The sequence below is a fragment of the Idiotropiscis lumnitzeri genome, chromosome 8 (assembly GCF_059441095.1).
Source record: "Idiotropiscis lumnitzeri isolate Australia: NSW breed Sydney's pygmy pipehorse chromosome 8, RoL_Ilum_1.0, whole genome shotgun sequence".
NCBI classification, from domain to species: domain Eukaryota; kingdom Metazoa; phylum Chordata; class Actinopteri; order Syngnathiformes; family Syngnathidae; genus Idiotropiscis; species Idiotropiscis lumnitzeri.
In genome coordinates, this window is record NC_142398.1 from 9913588 (window position 1) to 9931074 (window position 17487).

The following is a 17487-nucleotide window of genomic DNA, read 5'->3' on the forward strand; positions in this document are numbered from 1 at the left end:
GAAAAAAAAAAGCAATAGTCAATTTCATAGAGGTTGTTTAATAATGGTGAAAACAATAGAAACAATAACACAGATTATTTCTTTTCACATTAAACTTCTTTGATAAATTATTTCACAAACAATCTTTACTTCATTTCCCAAAATTTATTTATATAAAATTGACTTCACAAATATAACTTCTAAACTCAACACTGTCATTCAAACAGTAAAAGTGCTCGGCACAGCAGCTTGTATTATATTATTTTCTCGCATGTTCTTCATTTGGTCACGCTGTCAATATGACAAAATCCACAGTTTGGTTTCACAAAGCACAAATGGTTGACTTTCATCTGAACGCCCAGTGAAACAATAAGTATAGTTTGAAACACCGCAGGTTGGTTTGAAGTCACGGCGCGGTGTATATATTTTTTTTATGCATATGACATCCTGCCAAGGTAGTTGGCCGGGACATATCCTCGCTGGCCGTCAACCTCCGCCAGCCACCATTCCTTGTTACCACCCAGGTCATTGAACTTCAAGATGCGTACATGCTGGTACTCCTGCAACGTCAGCTCCTGGTCACAACGGGCTTGAAATGCATATACAGCGTAGAACTGTGCAAAGAGACGAGAAGTGTTTTGTCACATTGGTGTTTAAATTGGCTGAAAAGTCACAAGACATCTATACAGACATGGCATTGTCCCAATAACCTTTATGATTCATGCCCAATTTAACCAGATACGAGTGCATGCTCAGCATGGTAATCATTCCAGTAGGTGGCAGTCTTTCCTATTATTTTGCAGCGAAAGGGCTGCTGATGTGAGAGCTCCATCTCCCTCAAGAGCAGGGGTGGGCAAACATTTTGATTGGTAGGCCACAATGGGTTTTAAAAATTCGACAGGAGGGCCCAACCAGGAACAGATGGATGGAGTGTTTTGGTAACATCACCTCATCGGAAAAAAATCAAAATAATTTTAAATGAAAGTGAACAAAAGCATTACAATATATACGTCTTTGAGAAACCACAGTATTTAGAAAATAAAACATTGACAAGGTTTATTCTTTTTTTTTTTTCAAGTTCGGCGGGCCGGATTAAAACGTTTAACAGGCCGCATGTGGCCCCCGGGCCGTAGTTTGCCCACGCCTGCACAAGAGCTTTAACTATCATGCAAGTTGCCTGTTTCTGTGTACCTGCTGAGCATCTGTGTCAAACGAAGCCTCCAGGTCGTCCGGTGTGTCCAGTTCGCCCCGAAGGCCTGAAAGGTTGGAGCTGCTGTCGGTGGTGTTGAGACTGAAGCTCCTCAGGCTGCTACTCCTGCTGCCCGATATGAAAAGGCTCAGGTTGTCAAAGTCGTCGTCGGCCATGGCTGGCGGCGGCTGCTGCTGTTGTTGCTGCTGTTTGGTCGCCTGGCCTCCTCTCTGCGAGTCCCTCAGAGGGTTGTACTGCTTTAAGAAGGTGGAGTACACGTATCCCTGCTCACCTAATTGGAGCACATTGGAACATTTTGACTACATTCGGAGTTTAGAATAACATGCAGTCATTTTTTCAAGGGTGTGCAACAGAGGTGGTTATTATTTATCAAGCAAGAACCAGTGGTCTTTTTCAGAACGCTACATCTCATTGAATATTCATTCATTGTTCTGTTCAGCTACACGAGGAGTCTTGCTAACTCCAGTTAAAGCGAAGAACATCAAGAATAAGATCCTGAGAAAGCGAGAAAAAAAATTCAACTTCAACTTGTGGGGATTCTTGTCTTCCCAGGGGGAAATAACGTTGCTGTTCTTTTTTCTTTTTGTGTATCACACTCACAAAGAAGGTTTTGTCACAAATAACATAAAAGTCCAATAGTGGAATACACTTTGCTCTTGTTTTGGAATTGTTAGCATTTGATGAGGCTTTTTATTCCTAAGCAACATTGCTGACAACGTACACTGTTTTGTTGTAGAGTGTTACGAGGGAACGGGTCCCAAGAGAAAATATTAACGCTATCAGCAATTGTCACAAGAGCATCTGGGACTCTCGCTCTTCTTTGTAAAGAGTTTTCTCTGCGGTCGGCTCAATCTGCAGAAGAGTTTGCGTTCCATGGTCAGCAGGGATGAATTAATTGTTTTTCAGGGATGAGGCCAGCCCAGTTTTTGGATCGCTTTAGTTGTCGAGCCTTCCCTATGACTTGTGACTTTATTTGCATACATGAGCGCAAACTTGCCTCCGGTGTAAACCAGCCAACGGCTGCTGCTGCCCAGCGGGTCTGTGTCCTCCAGCAAGGCCACCAGTTCCCCCTCCAGCAGACTGAGGTCCTCCTTCTGGCAGCCATTGCACTTCCTCTTCAGCTGGTACAGACGACTTGGGGGATATTCGGCCAGCAGTCGGGCACGTTGTTCTTCTGTCTGATGCTCCACCTCCGGCGTCTGGAAGGCAACAAGTGTTGTTAGTTAGCTATGTGGGAATGTGAGCTGGCACGCTGTGTGGCGCTTCAGGTGGATGGAGTTCTTTCAAGGATACAGAGAAAGCTTTTTAAGTGTAAATGGCTGAGACCTGATGGAGCATGGAAGTGCCCCAGTTAATCACCACCTGGAGGCGTCCTTTGTGTTCATCTTTATCACTTGGAATTTTCCACCAAACTGTGAAACTCTTTGAGGGAAACGAGGGACTTTGAACTTGACATCCAGACAGACGATCTTGACACTGACCTGATGAAGACTCCGAACCGCCAGGGGTGGTTAGCGGTTGCCTTTCAGTAAAAAAAGTTGCAGGTTTGAATCTCCGTCAGCTCCTGCTTTTTCTGTGTGGTATTTGTTTGCTCTCCCACTGTTCCAAACATTTGAGTTTGTCAATCAATTTTAATTGTATTTAATGTTTGTAACAGCACATGTATTAGTCATTCAAAACTTTAAAATTGTCTTAATTGCAGAAAAAAAAATGTTTTATTGACCACATGAAATGAATTATCGTCATTGCTTACGAAAACAGGCTTTATGTATTGAAGACTCAAGATTGTCTTCAGTATGTACTAGTATAACAAAAAACTGTTTTAACCGGAAAATCATTTTTTATTTTAATTTTTTTAATAAAGGTTGCGAGTGTATCGGATTGAACTGAATTACTTTGCTATGAAATATATTGATATATGCTTGGAATCATCTTTTATTGACCATATATACTTTTTTATATGACTGGCAAGTTAATTCAAATGTATGTAAAATGACAACAAAAAAAGTCGTGACATCATACTCTCTCCAACTGTGACTTGCAATATCAAATCAAATCGTAATCCAAACTGAATTGAATTGTTCCACTTTCAAATCAAACTGTCCTTTCTCACCCCACATATTGAAAAATCTATCGAATCGTCTTTTGTGCAGGTATGCGCACCCCTAGTATTTACCAAACACATGAAATGATGAGTAAATTAAATACGCTAAATTGGCTTCATTGTTGGAAAAAAAAAATCACTGACGACTCCGGGAAGCCCCCATCATGCACAAGATAAGCGGCATGGAAATTGGTGGAAGTGTCGCAATCCAACCTCAAGTCGGGAATATCTACATGCAAATTATTTCTGTCACCACTTATCTTACCGCAATTTTCTTGTCCCGTTGCCTCTCGAAGCTGACTTTCCGCTCCATTAGTTTCTGGGCATTCTCCTTGACAAACGCCAGATTGTTCAGCTCGTCCATGATGCTGTTCTGCACCTCACTGATGTTAGACAACGGAGCCTGTGAAAGTAATAAATATGCTTGAGAAGGTACAGCTTTTCTTTCTGTGTAGGCGAAGGGGGAGGGTGCTGCTCACCGGTAGTTGATGTATGGACGGAGCACCCAGTAATATTTCCTCCATTAGGTCTCTGAGCAAGGCCGCGACATACACCGCACAGTTGGTGAGGATGGCATAGGCAGCCATGTTGAACCGCTGCAACTCCTCCACGAGCAAGGCGTTGAGTGCCTCGTAGTCCCTCCTGGCAGGACCGGGCGGGTCTACGGATACCAGGCACGGGGTGGAGGAAGAGGTAGGTGACGAGGATGAGGAAGAAATCGACGAGCGCTCCAGCCGGCTGCAGTAATCCAGCAGTTTGTCGTAACGTTTCTGGATGAGCTTTTGTGGCGCAGTGAACATGCCCTGAAGAGATGAGAGTGGGGCGAGGACCAGACGCTCCATGTTGTCCTTCTGTGAGGAGACAACATTGGAAGTTGAGTGGGAATGGATTCTATGCAGGCAGCTGCTTTCTTTTGGAGTTACATGAACCAAACATCAACAAGCTTCCATGTGTGGTTAAGACTGAAAAGGGTGACTTTCAGTTTTTTTGTATTTCAGCAGATCAAATGAATTATTTTTCATAAATTATAAGGAACAGACTATCTCTTGGAATTATTCATGGAAGTGTACCTTCGCACTAATGCCAAAGACAAAATATGAGTTGAGGACCATAAAACCCGGAATGGAACTCTAATCTGTGTGTCTCAGAGCAGCTCAGCATTTTAGGGCTGAACAGAAAAAGAATCTGTCGAAAGAAAAAGAACAGCCTACACCATAGAATGCGTCAATGCTCTCTCTCATCACTTTTGTAATTGTGTTAACGCATCTTCAAAGCGGGAGTTCATAATTTTTTGTTTTATTCACATTATATTTACATATTTCCTGCACACAAATCCAGAATTTTTTCTTAAATTCTGAAATTCTTAAACCCGGTGGGACTTTTCCAAGAAGTCAATTTTCTGTGACTTGGTGTTGACAGTTTGCCATAAGGCAAATAAAAAAAAAATGTCATCATCAAATCTTGCTGTCATTTCGGCCATTTTGACTCACATAGTGCTCGTAGGGGTCGTCACTTTTATTGTGCGATGAGCCGTTGGACTCCTTGATTATGCTCTCCATTCCATGGACGTTGTTAACAGCCACAGACACCATCTCCTGAATTAGACACAACCATAAAAGCATGAGGAAATAGAACATTTAGTCATACGTTTTATATTATTGAGACTTTTCAACAACCTGAGTATTCTGCAAGTAACTTTGGACATTCTTAACCAGCTGCCTTACAGCTTTCTCCAGGCTTCTGAACAGCTTCTCTTCTCTGTCAAACACTTCATCCCTCACCTGCAGGCGAAAATAAAACGGAACATTTCCGAGCCGGAGAAGAATCCAAAATGGTAGGTATCATTTTGAAGGTACAACATGTTGATTGTGATGTTTACTTTTTCTTACCTGTGGTTCAACTCCCGTGAGGATCTTGAGATAACCTGCAAACCTGTCACCTTTCTTCCGAATGGAGTGGATGTTGAACTTGTGAAGTTTACGCAGAGTTCCTTCATCCTCTGAATTCTTGTACTTCATCACTGAAAAATCCAAATGGTAACAGAAGAGAAAGGTCAACGTGTAAGATCAGATCACTTTGCGCCCACCATGTTGTATTTCATCAACTCACCTATGTCCTTGCGTCTCTTGAACTCGTTGATGTTGACGTTTATGATCTTTGCGGCGGTGAAGGCCTCCTGCAATGGCCGGGAATCGGGGTGGTCTTCGGGCGTGGCCTGCCACAGCTCACCAAGCAGCAGCGGGTACTTCATGATCCTCTGGACTGGCTTGATGAGAAGTGAGCCCATGTCCAGCAGGTGGGGCTTCCCTCTGGGATGCAAAGCAATCGTCAAAAAAATGGACCCAAAAAAAAAAAAAAGTCAGATGGTCTTGACATTTTTGGGATACTCACTCTTGGTCGTAGAGTTTCCTGCAATTTAAAAGGAGATAAAAGATTTGAATGTTAGATGACATTTGAATTTATTTTATATCACACAGGATCTTTTTTTCATCTGTCCATACTAATCTAGACTTCAGCATACCTCAGCAAGATATCATTTTTATTCGTTTTTTTTTTTTTTTAAATAGGGGTCCAAAGATGGGGCGGCACGGCAGAGGTGGTACAGTGCTCGACTCCCAACCCAGAGATTGTGGGTTCCATCCCTGGCATTTTTGAGTACCTTGTCGTTGGAAAAGCGCTATACAATGAAAGCCCATTTAACCAAATAATGTCCAAGACCTTTTATTAATACCCCCTGGAGACTGTTTTGAATTGAGTAAAAAAAAAAAAAAAAAAGTATGTGAAAACGTCCTACAGTATCCTGTATTGTTCAGTCTTTTAGGTTCTACTATATCAGGAAGTTGCAGCTCGAAATGAATAGTGTGAGGAAGTAATACTTACTTCATTGCTAATACACACGTGGTGAAATGTTGCTTTATTCCTTCCTCTTTTTCGTAGGATTCCAGTGCCATGTTGGCATCATCGTGATGGTAACAGTAAATCTTATACACCTCCTCTAAAGCTGCCTTTGCCTGGATGAATACTTCTCCTTCACGTTAAAAAAAAAGCACATTTTCCAAAATTGTATTAACCTGAAATGGTCAGCATTCAGGCTTGGAGAAACGAGGCCGGGTTGCGAAGATTACCGATAATGACCGCCTCAGGATCCGGCTCGGACATTGCCTCTTGAAGTCTGTTGAGGAGTGCGGCTGATACCTCGCACACCGTCTCCATGTTGGTGAACAGAAGATCCACATCGACAACCTAACGTGACAGAGCGGACACATTAGCGACACCTGCGCAGCTTTGAAACCTCCAAGACAAGAGCTCTTTCAAAAAATGAATGTGTGGATTGTGTATGGCAAATTTTCTCTAACTTTGAATACGTTGGACTAGCCGGAATTAACATTGATCGAGTACATTTTAATTAGTTTTAATTCTCATTCGATATATGTGTAAAAGAAATCATATCTGCTCAAATGCCGGGTCGACAAATGTGTAGTTTCGGTGACCTGGAACGAATGACGTCATTTTTGCTATTCATGTGTGTGATTCAGCTGCCAATGTGTGAGTTAATTAGTGAATGAAGAATGGAATCGTTGATATCCGTGACTGCCGTTTGAGATATTAACACTTTGACATAACACCAGTAACAACTCCTTCCTTTCGCCGAAATAAAACTTAATTTAAGATATCCCAAAGGGGGCGAGATGTTATCTGGAATTGAAGTCAATTAAATATATTTTAAACTGTAATTAGGACTAATTAGAATCAAATTGGACAGTGCTTAAATGTTCTGACGGCTTTCCATTTATTGTGATCACTGTTACTACAAACCACAAGGACACACCTGCATGTTTCTCAGAGGCTGCACCACCTCTCGAATGCACAACTCCAGATCAGTGAGGTAGTCTTTTTCAGTCTGCATCAGCTCTTGGATGACTTTTGATCTGCGGTTCATCTTTCTTGAACGGACCTCCTCTGGGTCCAGCGCTGGCGAGGCAGGGCTGGACAAGTCATGTGGTGCCATTTTCTCTGCACGAGAACACTTATTAGTGAGGGCATCTGGGTAGAATTGTGGTTAGCATGATTGCCACATTGAGGAGAGGTCCCAAGTTACGCATGTTCTGCCTGTAGTTGTGTGTTGTTTGCTTCCTCCCACATTCCAAAAACAAGCATGTTAGGTTCATTGACGACTCTAAATTTCACATTCAGCTAATGTGAATTTGCAATGCACAAAATCTTCTCTCTGCAGGATTTTCTGATTGGTGGATTTGGATGACAAGAATAAGGATGGATGTCCATATTCATTACGCCTGCAAGAAAATCTCTTTCAGATTGGAGGTTTTGCGTTTCGCCATCCATTTGTGATTCTGGGTCGGGATGGACAGAGCTATCAGAATTAAGTCCTACAGTTTGTCAAATATGTTATCTTTCCATTTTACATGAAAGTGTATTACAAAACAATTTCCCCACAAATGCTGTTTATTTACCAAGTATTGATATTTATTTGGTATTTTTTTAGTCGGCATAGAAAGGCAGCTTTATTTATATAGCACATTTCATTCACAAGGCAACTCAATGTGCTTCACACAGGTATATACAACCATTCACAAACACAAGCATTAACGACATTCAGAAGCAAAGCAGAGCAAAAAAAAACAAAACAAAATGACTAAAAATTACTAAAAGAAAATAAATATCAACCACATTTAATAAAGAAATAAGATTAAGTTCCTAAGATAAAATGTAAAAAAATAATAATATTTAGAAGACCTTAATCAAAGGTATGGGGGAGGATCAAAGATTTGAAACTGGATTTAAAGTATTCACACTCAAGACTGACTTCACTTCTGTTGGCAGCTTAATCCATTTGTGTGCAGCATGACTGCTAAATACCACTTTATCACGTTTACTTCAAATTCTCGGCTCCACTAATTGACCAAAGTCTGTTGCTCTCAAAGCCGTACTGGGTTTATATATTCAATCAGCATTTCTTGCGCGTATTCAGGACCCAAATCATTCAGTGGTTTATAGACCAGTAGCAAACCTTTTTTCCTTATTGTCGAAAACAATTACCTCTTTTTTGTGAGAGATTGTAATGAGAGGATTTAGACAATTTAGTTGATTGAGTTAAACAATGGCACTAAACGATAACTCGATTAAAATGTCTGTCAATTAATCGATTATTTGTCGATAAATCAAGTAAAAATAAATCTCTGCTGCATGCACCACATGCATGAATCCACAGATCTTGGTGATGAAGTGCAACCTTCATGAGTGAAAGCTGAATTAATGCTTCTGCTGTCTTGAGGATCGCTTGCTTTTTTTTTTCCCTCCTCTAAATCTCACCTTGACACAACTGCCCGGGTCAGCTCTCAGTCGTCATGGTAACGAAATTCACACTCCATTGTAGTACAAAAGGTGGGGTGAGTAATGGCTCATTAACTGCACCCTTAAAACAGGCTAAAAAGCGGTTGTAAAATGAATGTCACTGTCATTCAAGAGCCTTGTGGTATTTTGACAAAAGTATCCATACAGGGGACGATTTTGAAATGCGGAAAAAAAAAAAAATCCTCATCCTTGAGCAAAAGAAAAAGCTGCAAACCAACTAGTTGTGTTTAGTCTGTTAGTGAGCAGGATACACGACGGCACAAACAAAAAAACAATAAAAGAAAATTCTACCAACATAACTCAAATTTGTGTTTGTCCAACTAACCTTTGTGGCCTTTTCGTGTATTACGTGAAACCTTTTGCATTTGTGGCTTTGGTTTTGTGGTGTAAAGGTCGGACCAAAGCAGAGGACTTCCATCAGCCGCCTAGGATGCATGTAGAGGTAATCATGACCTTGTTTTGTGTTGACTTCAGAACTCCCGATGCTTACATGGCTACAATCGAATGCGTGCACATCGTTTTGTGTGCATACTTCCAACATCTCCAAGCGTTTAAAGGGTTCGAGCCCATGCAGGAAGGCGTTAACGTGCTGATCCATCAGGAGAGGGCATTTCTTGGGGGAAAACTTTCTGAGCTGCCTGCAATATTTCATGGCGAACTAATTATTGTGACTGAAGCGCCACGAGGCCTCGTTTAAGATGCCAGTCAGGCTCACTGCGCTCTTTTTTTACGGCTCACACCGCCTAATCAGTCTGCGACGGCTGTGCGCTTCACTTCAGGCAAGAGAGAATCTGCCTCACCGCCTAATCGATGCCACACACACGGCTGCCTGCTCGAGGCGGGATTGAGGGCAAAGGGAAGGCTGCAGGGGGCTCGTGTCAGGTTACGGAACGAATCGCACCGCTGATGTAATGCGTCGGCGTGCTCAGGCATTCCATCTGCTCGCCGACCATTAATAAGCTCACTCCTTTGCAAGGACACACACACACACACACACATATACTCTGATTGCATCTTACACACACGTATGCGGGGACACACACGAAACTATTTGACCACAGTCCAAAAGGGCACAGCATGCTCGACGGTCGGCTCAGAGCATAATTTAAAAAACATAAAACTTAAATCTGGCTTGTAGTGGACTCACTCATTTGAGGTTATTTGCTGTCGTCAACAATAATATAAGTCTAGATAGATAAACTGTATAATCATAATAATGAACCCAACTGGAATGCACCATTTTGGAAAATTGACAGTTAGCGCCTTTGTATTGAGTTTTAAGGCTCTGCATATTACAAATTATACTGTGTTACTTTTATTGAACTACAAAAACATGGTGCGAAAACAATGGATTGCCACAAAGAGGAAGTGGAAGGGGGAATCCACATTAGGAAATAATTATTTTACATCAAATCATGCGTGCCACAATTATAAGCGTCCCTGATTTTAATATATTGTACAACTCTTTTCTGGCAACAAAACAGCACATAGCCTCCTATAATGTATCACAATATGGGAGAATACAGAAAGAGGCATTTTCGACCATTCTTGCACAATCCCTCTAGGTCAGCCGATCGTCTTCTCTGCACTCTCCTCTTTAGCTCACTCCTCAGGTTTTCAATAGGGTTGCGATCTGGGGATTGAGATGGCCATGGAGATATTTATACAATTTTCTGTGTGAAAAATACAATTTATTAATTAATTAATGAATTTATGTATTTATTTTAAACACATCTTAACTAGGGTTGTCAATAATTATGGAGGGCACTGTATCTAGTTAGGTTTTGTATTAGTATGTATGTGTATACTGTTTATATTGCACGATTACAGCTTAAGCTTCATCTTAAAACTTTTTGGTGTGTGTGTGTGAAAGCTCATCCTTGTGTCGTAAAACCATCCATCCATTTTCTACCGCTTATGTGTTGTGGAGGCAGCAACTTTACCAGGGAATCCCAGACGTCTCCCTGCCCAGCCACTTCTTCAGCTTCTCTAGGGGAATCCCATGGCTTTCCAGGCCAGCTGGAAGACCTTGTCTCTCCCGCATGTCCTGGGTCGACCCCAGGGCCTCCTACCCGTGGGGCATGTCCGGAACACCTCACCAGGGAGGCATCCAGGTCACTGCTTAGGCTAATGTAGTGCGAACAAGAATCCCTTTGTCTATGGCTTCAGGCTCTCCCTGAAAGAGTCTCATATCGAAGTCTTTGAAATTGCTAATCATCTGAAATGGCATCAGATTATGCTCAAGATGAATGACACTATTGCAAAGCATTTAATATGATCTATTAAAACTGCTGCAGATCACATCCGGACTTCTTTGTCCCTTTTTTCTTTTTGTGGCTCTGAGAGCAGGAGTTCCCATGAAAGTGGATCCAGGGCTTTTCACTGCCGGGACCCTATTGAAAAGAATCCAAGAGGAAGGAAGACAACGCTTGGTGTATTTTGTATTACCATGAAGGAAAATCACATGTTAATTTGGCTTTTCCGCCCTAAACATGCTCAATGAGATCTGATAAACTCTGAGAATCCTCTGAGATGAACATTTATGCTTACTTTTTGTTTGTTATATTTAGTTTCTTAATTTTTTTTTGTTTGTTTTTGCTGTGATTCTTTGAATATTGTAATTAGACAAGATTGGGCTGGGGGGTTTAGCTGCATTTAAATGCATTTTTTTTAACAATATCACTGATATACAGCAATAGTCAGTACCTTCACTTACAATTTTATTTTATGCTTGTAGGTGTTCCTCAGAATTCTGTTCACACTGTTATAATGGGTTAACTACACTTTAAAAATATGTCTTCAATGATATCACTACCAACATTTTGGTTTTCTTTAGTAGTGAATTAAACAGTGGATAGTTGCAAAAGCATTAATAATGTAATTATGCTACATAAGGCACCAAAAGATTTAATTTGGCATTTTCTACACATTAGGTCTTTAAATGCTAACATTGGACAATAATGTCAACCCTGTCAGCAAGTCCACATATTATATATATGTAGGCGGGGTACACCCTGAACTTGATGCCAACCAATCGCAGGGCACACAAAGACAAACAACAATCCATGCACACAATCACACCTAGGGACAATTTGGAGTGTTCAATCAACCGACCATGCATGTTTTTGGAATGTGGGAGGAAACCGGAGAACCAGAGAAAATGCATGCAGGCACGGTGAGAACACACAGGAAGGCCGGAGCCAGAATCAAACCCTGCACCTCTGAACTGGAAGGCAGACGTGCTATCCAGCATAAGAGCTACTTTATACAACAAATATGAAGTTCAATGGAAAATCTCAATTCTGAGGGGTAAAACAGAAATATCTCAAAGGCATTAAAAATGTTAAATGGAGTCAAAATAAGTTCAGCTGTAAAGGTTATAGTGCATTTCAGGTTCATCTTGAAATTTCACCTGAAAGCCAAATATCCTTAACTCAATGACTACCAATGACGGCTAAAGACGTCAAAGATCCTTTTTTTTTTTTTTTAATTCGACTGGTAGTGAATGAAATGTTTTGGGGCGCGTGTAAACTGAAATAAACCTGACATATACAGTTGGTGGCCTCAAACATTTCTTGAGCAGATCAGGAGGAAAATGACTCTTAACATTCCCCACTTACAATATACATATTTTTTTAGAGATACAGCATCTGACATCATCTGCAAAGGAGGCTTTAGTGGGAATGTATGAGTAGTATTTGTTGTACTAGTATTGCACTGAGGTCACGTGGCACGGGTTGACCAACCTGTCCGGCGGGCAGGTGACAACCTTTTTTTTTCAAATTGCGAGCAGGCATGCTCACGTGTTTCCTCTTTCTGGTGAAGTCATCGCTCTGTCAATATTTGCAATGGTAATATCCCTGTAAATATGTAATACGCTTTGTCGGCATGCGCGTGCGGGCCACAGACAAAACAGGGGCGGGTGGCAGGTTTACTGAAAACAACAAGAGTTGCCATCGTGCAGGTTTGTTGGGGCCAAAGTAAAATTGCCAAAAGCAACTGGAGAGGTGTCAAGTAAAGTGTAAACTGAAAAGTTGAGTGCGTGTTTATACTGAACGTGTGTGAGAGCTGTCTTATCAGTCGACTAGAAAATGGGAAGTAAGCTAGTTTGAGAAATGGGTCAACACACGGGACAAGTGTTGCAGGAAAGCCAACATAGTTTTGACTATAGGGGTGATGTCACGCATTTGGCCTGAAGTGCGACATTCCCAACCATTGACTCTGGTAGACTGGTTGTCTGGGAACATGTGTGTATGTGTAAAAACATTGCGTCAGCATAATAAGCGTGTGCTTTAGTTCAACTAAAATCATCAGGGTTCGCCGACTTGAGTCACATTACTTGTCTCGAGTCAAACTTAGGATATCAATTTTAGGACTTGAGAATTGCTTGATTGTTTTGATATGATTGATTAAAATCCCATCTGTTTGGATTTGAAAATATACATTTTCAAGTTAGTGAGCTCTTTAATTTGTTTTGTGCATATGTGTGGATAGTGTGCAACCTGGCAACGCAGGCAGTTTCCTCCGATGCAGATTGACGAGGCCACCCCATGAAGCAAATGTCATAGCGGTTGCCGTGGAGATGATTTAATTGTGTTTTTGATCAAATCAAAAAGATGAAAGAGGCGAATAGCACCATGCAAGGTTGGAAACTCGAAGTTACTATGAAATCATCGTCACTGTAAAGGTCACCAATATCTGGTCAAACTTGATCTAAACTTAATGTTCATCAAGCGATAAATTGAGAAGAAAATCAACTGAGTTATAGAGAGTAGAGAGACTGGTTTGGGACCATTTAAAACCTACGTAGAAATATGTTTCGGAGAACAAACCAATTGAGATAGAGAGTGCAAACTTGCTAATGTGCGAATATATGGCAGGCTTGTATGAATTATGACTTGCTTAACCCAATCAATGACTTGACACGACTTGCTTGACTTGACACGCATGCTTGTGGCCACAGTAACTCTGGATTTGTTTGAAATGTGCAGGTTAAAATGCAACTTGTGACTTTCTGCCAACTCTGAAAATCATTTGTGAAAAGCACAAAAGTCAAAGTGCAGGACTTGTTTACCAGCTGGTGTGCGCCACACTTATCTGCACCGTTTGCATACGTATCCCCTACTCATAGGAACATAACAGGTGCAGAGTATCCACGGATATATTTCAGTCCTCTTGTGTCAAACTAGTTGTCATTTGAAAGTTTTCCAAGCTGCCATGTTTGCATGTTGGATGGAGTGTGTGTGGATTATTGCCATAGTTGTGCAAGCCACTCTGGGGACGTCATTAACCGCCTTACCTTTAAGTTTGGCGCTGTACTCTGTCTTGTCAGACTGACTGCGCCTCACCAGCGTCCCCAGGTTGATGTCACCTTTGCAAGTGTCATCAGCTACGATGCTGTCGGTCTTCCTCCTCTCCAGGTAGCGCAGGAACACAGGTCGGCTTCTGCGCTTGATCACCTTGTCCTTGGTCTTCTCAGCCCCGCCGGCCTCCTTGGGATCCATGGTGAGCTTCCCCTGTAGCTCGTCCGGCAAGAAAGGCAGCCCTGGGAGCGGAACAGGTGCACTCTTTCCCCTGTGTGCTGGTTACCTGCTCTGCACAGGTAACAAGGCTCCACCCCGATTCCGTCCACCGGAGATGAGAGCTGTGTGAACACGCCTCTCCACTGCAGTGGGATGTGACTTCCCTTGAAAAACTTTTTCAAGCTAGAAACCTGAGAGAAAGTCAGTGTTCCCTCGTGATATGACTTGTAAGAAAAATAAAAAATAAAATATATATATATATAAATGTACTTACAAGCCAAGTAATAAATTAACCAATAAAAGTTATTATTTTAAAATAGTCCACATACTCATTATTTCATTGTATTATTTTTTTCACTCATTATTATTTATAAAGATTATGTATATTTTACACTATGGTAAGTGCTTTGTTCCAGCTCCAGCTGTTGTGAAATGCGCTATATAAATAAAGTTGTATTGTATTGAATATTATGGAAAAATGGTATTTAATGTTTAGAATAAAATGTATTATTATTGCATTCTTAATATTAACATTCTTAATGACTGAGTTAAAAAGAAGTGTATATGAAAATATATTAATAAAGCAATAGTCATTGTCATTATGGTAATGGTATGATATTTATATAATCAAAATACAATGAAAAATCATGAGGTTATTTAATATATTTGTTTTAAATTTATAAATTGAACTGTTAAAATGAGCAATATTTCAAATGTCCATAATAATTGTGTATTCATAATCAAATGTAAAAAAATAAATGAGTAAAATAATGTATAATAATAATAATAATAATAAATATTATTATTATCATTATTATTATTATTATTATTATAAGTAGTCGTAGTAGTAGAACTAGTATTAACTTAACAAAATCAGTAGACTTAATTTATGATCATATTAATTTCAAAGTGTCCAATTTAAAATGTGAATTTAATTTTCAATTGAAATTATCCACATGCTGTTTATTCATTAAACATATTTCATTTTTGTTACTTTTATCAATATCATTAAACCCAATGTATAACTGCAAATCTTTAACATGTCTACAATTGTAATTAGTGAATCATTTAAAGACATGCCCACATAATTAAAAATATACTAAATATAAAAAATAATAATGTAAAAAATATACTTAATGCATGTTTACTATTTTTGTTTTCATTTATAATGTTTGACATATTAGACATACTATTTTTACCTATTATTAACAAGAAAGGTCATGTCACAAGCTTCTGAAGATTGAATAAAGATTTTTTCATCCACATCAAAGAAATGCATCGAATGTAAGGCAGGTCAAGCAGGTTCTTTTTGGCAGCACAATGAATGGATGCATTTACTCCCAATTGAAAGCGTGTGTAATGTGATCTCACCAGTTTCACTGCCATGACACTAAATGCACTCACGGGCGGCCGTGTGTGTCATAAATACATGACAGCAAATAGTGACAATGTCACATGAGTGCACCATTAAAATACGGTGCATCTGGGAGCATATCATCATTTCAGAATCCTTTTGCAATTCATACAAACATGCAGTGTCAGCAAGCTCGTATGTTTGGTCCCTGAGGGGTTTAATGTTACATCGTTTCTCTCAAAGTGCAGCTTTGCAAGAGGAGCCAAGTCCAGTGTTTTCAATGAATGCCTTAGTAGTACACATTCAGTCACAGGACACTTCTATAGATCCACGATTGCCATGAATTCGGTTTGAACAAGTATGTATCAATTGATCCATGTTGTCACAAGCACAAAATTCATGAGATGTTTGTGGTGAAATCACAGCTCTCTGGCAACTGCATCTAAAACAACCATGCACTTTTGGATTTCAATAACCCACTCACTCAATCTGCAGATGACATCATTTGTTTGCCCGTGTATTGCGGGCATACGAAGATAAAAGATCAAGGAGGCCAAGGGCTGATTGTTTGTGCAAGGCACAGTGCATGTGGACTTTGAGTTCATCATGCAGTGTCAACATTAAAGTCATAAGACTATCAAGACAGACGTGTTTTTCACTCCTGGAAACTCACTATTTAGCAGGGTATAACTCTGTAGTTAAGTTATAAATGAAAAAAAAATTGTAACCCAAAACATGATCACCTGTCCATACGTTGGTTCACGATTGTCAGTAACTAAAATGTTTTAAAATATTTGATGTTGCTTCAAAGTGATGAATTGACACAGAGTCTTTTTACATACCCACGGGCACTCATACAAGGGGAGGGATTGTTTCCCGGCCGTGAGCTCGACCAATGAGAGCACGAGTGGATTTATCCTGTGAGCTGATTGGCTGCGCAACAACCTGTCATCTACCCTTTTATCTGCTAGGCTGTCCAATTCATGAAAGAATGGCACTTTTGAACAACATTCTCTTCGGAAACTCATAACATTTTTCAAATGTGCCGTTCAGTTAGTCAGAGTTGAGTCGGATAAGCGGATAGTAACCAGCTGTGTACAGAAACTGTGAGCTGAGTGCACTCAGCCATCAGACAAGCACAACTCGTTCAGCACAATGAAACATCTGTCACTAAAATGTTAGTGTTTTTTCTTTTAACTTTGTCATAAAACATCTTACTTTAACTAGAATCCCGTATTGCATTTTATCCATAGGTCCTTGTTGATGTTATTGAGCAAAGCGAAAGTTAAGCCATGATGACTTGCATGACAGTGTTTCTTCTTTGTATGTTTAAAAGAAGAGCAGCAAAAGGTTTAAAAGTGCACTAATCCACCAAAATGCAACATGGAATTTTAGCTATGGTAAGACAATTTTAGAATTCAAAATTAAAACTTTAATGTAGTTAATGGCCAATGATCTTCTCTTCCGGATTTATAGATCACGTTCCTCTCACAGCCTGAATCTTGGTATCCTTTCTTCATTTTGCATTTTCAAAATTACATTTTTGGGGTATCAAATATTTAGAAGGTTGGGGACCATGTTGGGGGAGTATATATAGGTCATGTCATTAGCCACACCGCTTATCCTGTGTACAGGGTCGCGCGGGAGGGTGCTGGAGCCCATCGCAGCTGATTCAGGGCGAAAGGCGCACTACACCCTGAACTGGTCGCCAGCTTGTCACAGGACAGACTTAGACACCGCTGAGTGGGAGCCAAACCCACGCTACTCGCACACAAGTCAGGCGAATGTAACACTACACCATCATTGACAGGAATACATAATGCGAATAATAATAATAATAATAATAATAATAATAATAATAATAATAATGTTAATTATAATAATAATGATAATAATACGTTTCCAATTACGGTCCCAAATAACTGTGAAAAACAAGGGATTACGC

General features: G+C 40.3%; 1 protein-coding gene across 2 annotated transcripts; it reads right to left on the reverse strand.

Moving 5' to 3' along the window:
* Positions 1-18: 18 nt before the first annotated feature.
* arhgef38 (Rho guanine nucleotide exchange factor 38) lies at positions 19-14274 on the reverse strand. 2 transcript variants are annotated; one of them, XM_088303663.1, is made up of 14 exons: positions 13966-14274; positions 7123-7307; positions 6419-6536; positions 6174-6321; positions 5685-5702; positions 5403-5602; positions 5183-5313; positions 4970-5074; positions 4784-4888; positions 3773-4144; positions 3559-3696; positions 2187-2388; positions 1171-1460; positions 19-593 (listed from the first exon to the last, which is right to left on the reverse strand). In XM_088303663.1, the coding sequence occupies exons 1-14, from the start codon at positions 14168-14170 to the stop codon at positions 411-413; spliced, it is 2400 nt and encodes a 799-aa protein (XP_088159789.1). In that variant the 5' UTR covers positions 14171-14274; the 3' UTR covers positions 19-410. The 2 variants fall into 2 exon arrangements, with proteins under 2 accessions (XP_088159789.1, XP_088159790.1); XM_088303664.1 differs by lacking the exons at positions 7123-7307; positions 13966-14274 and adding an exon at positions 6650-6668.
* Between the last annotated feature and the right edge of the window lie 3213 nt (positions 14275-17487).

Excerpts from the sequence above, each read along its gene's own strand:
- arhgef38 (XM_088303663.1), bottom strand. The coding sequence starts at position 14,170 with ATGGATCCCAAGGAGGCCGGCGGGGCTGAGAAGACCAAGGACAAGGTG. Across the intron at positions 7,308-13,965 it reads GTACAGCGCCAAACTTAAAG|AGAAAATGGCACCACATGAC; the intron begins GTAAGGCGGTTA and ends GTTCTCGTGCAG. Across the intron at positions 5,314-5,402 it reads CAAGAGACGCAAGGACATAG|TGATGAAGTACAAGAATTCA; the intron begins GTGAGTTGATGA and ends TGGATTTTTCAG.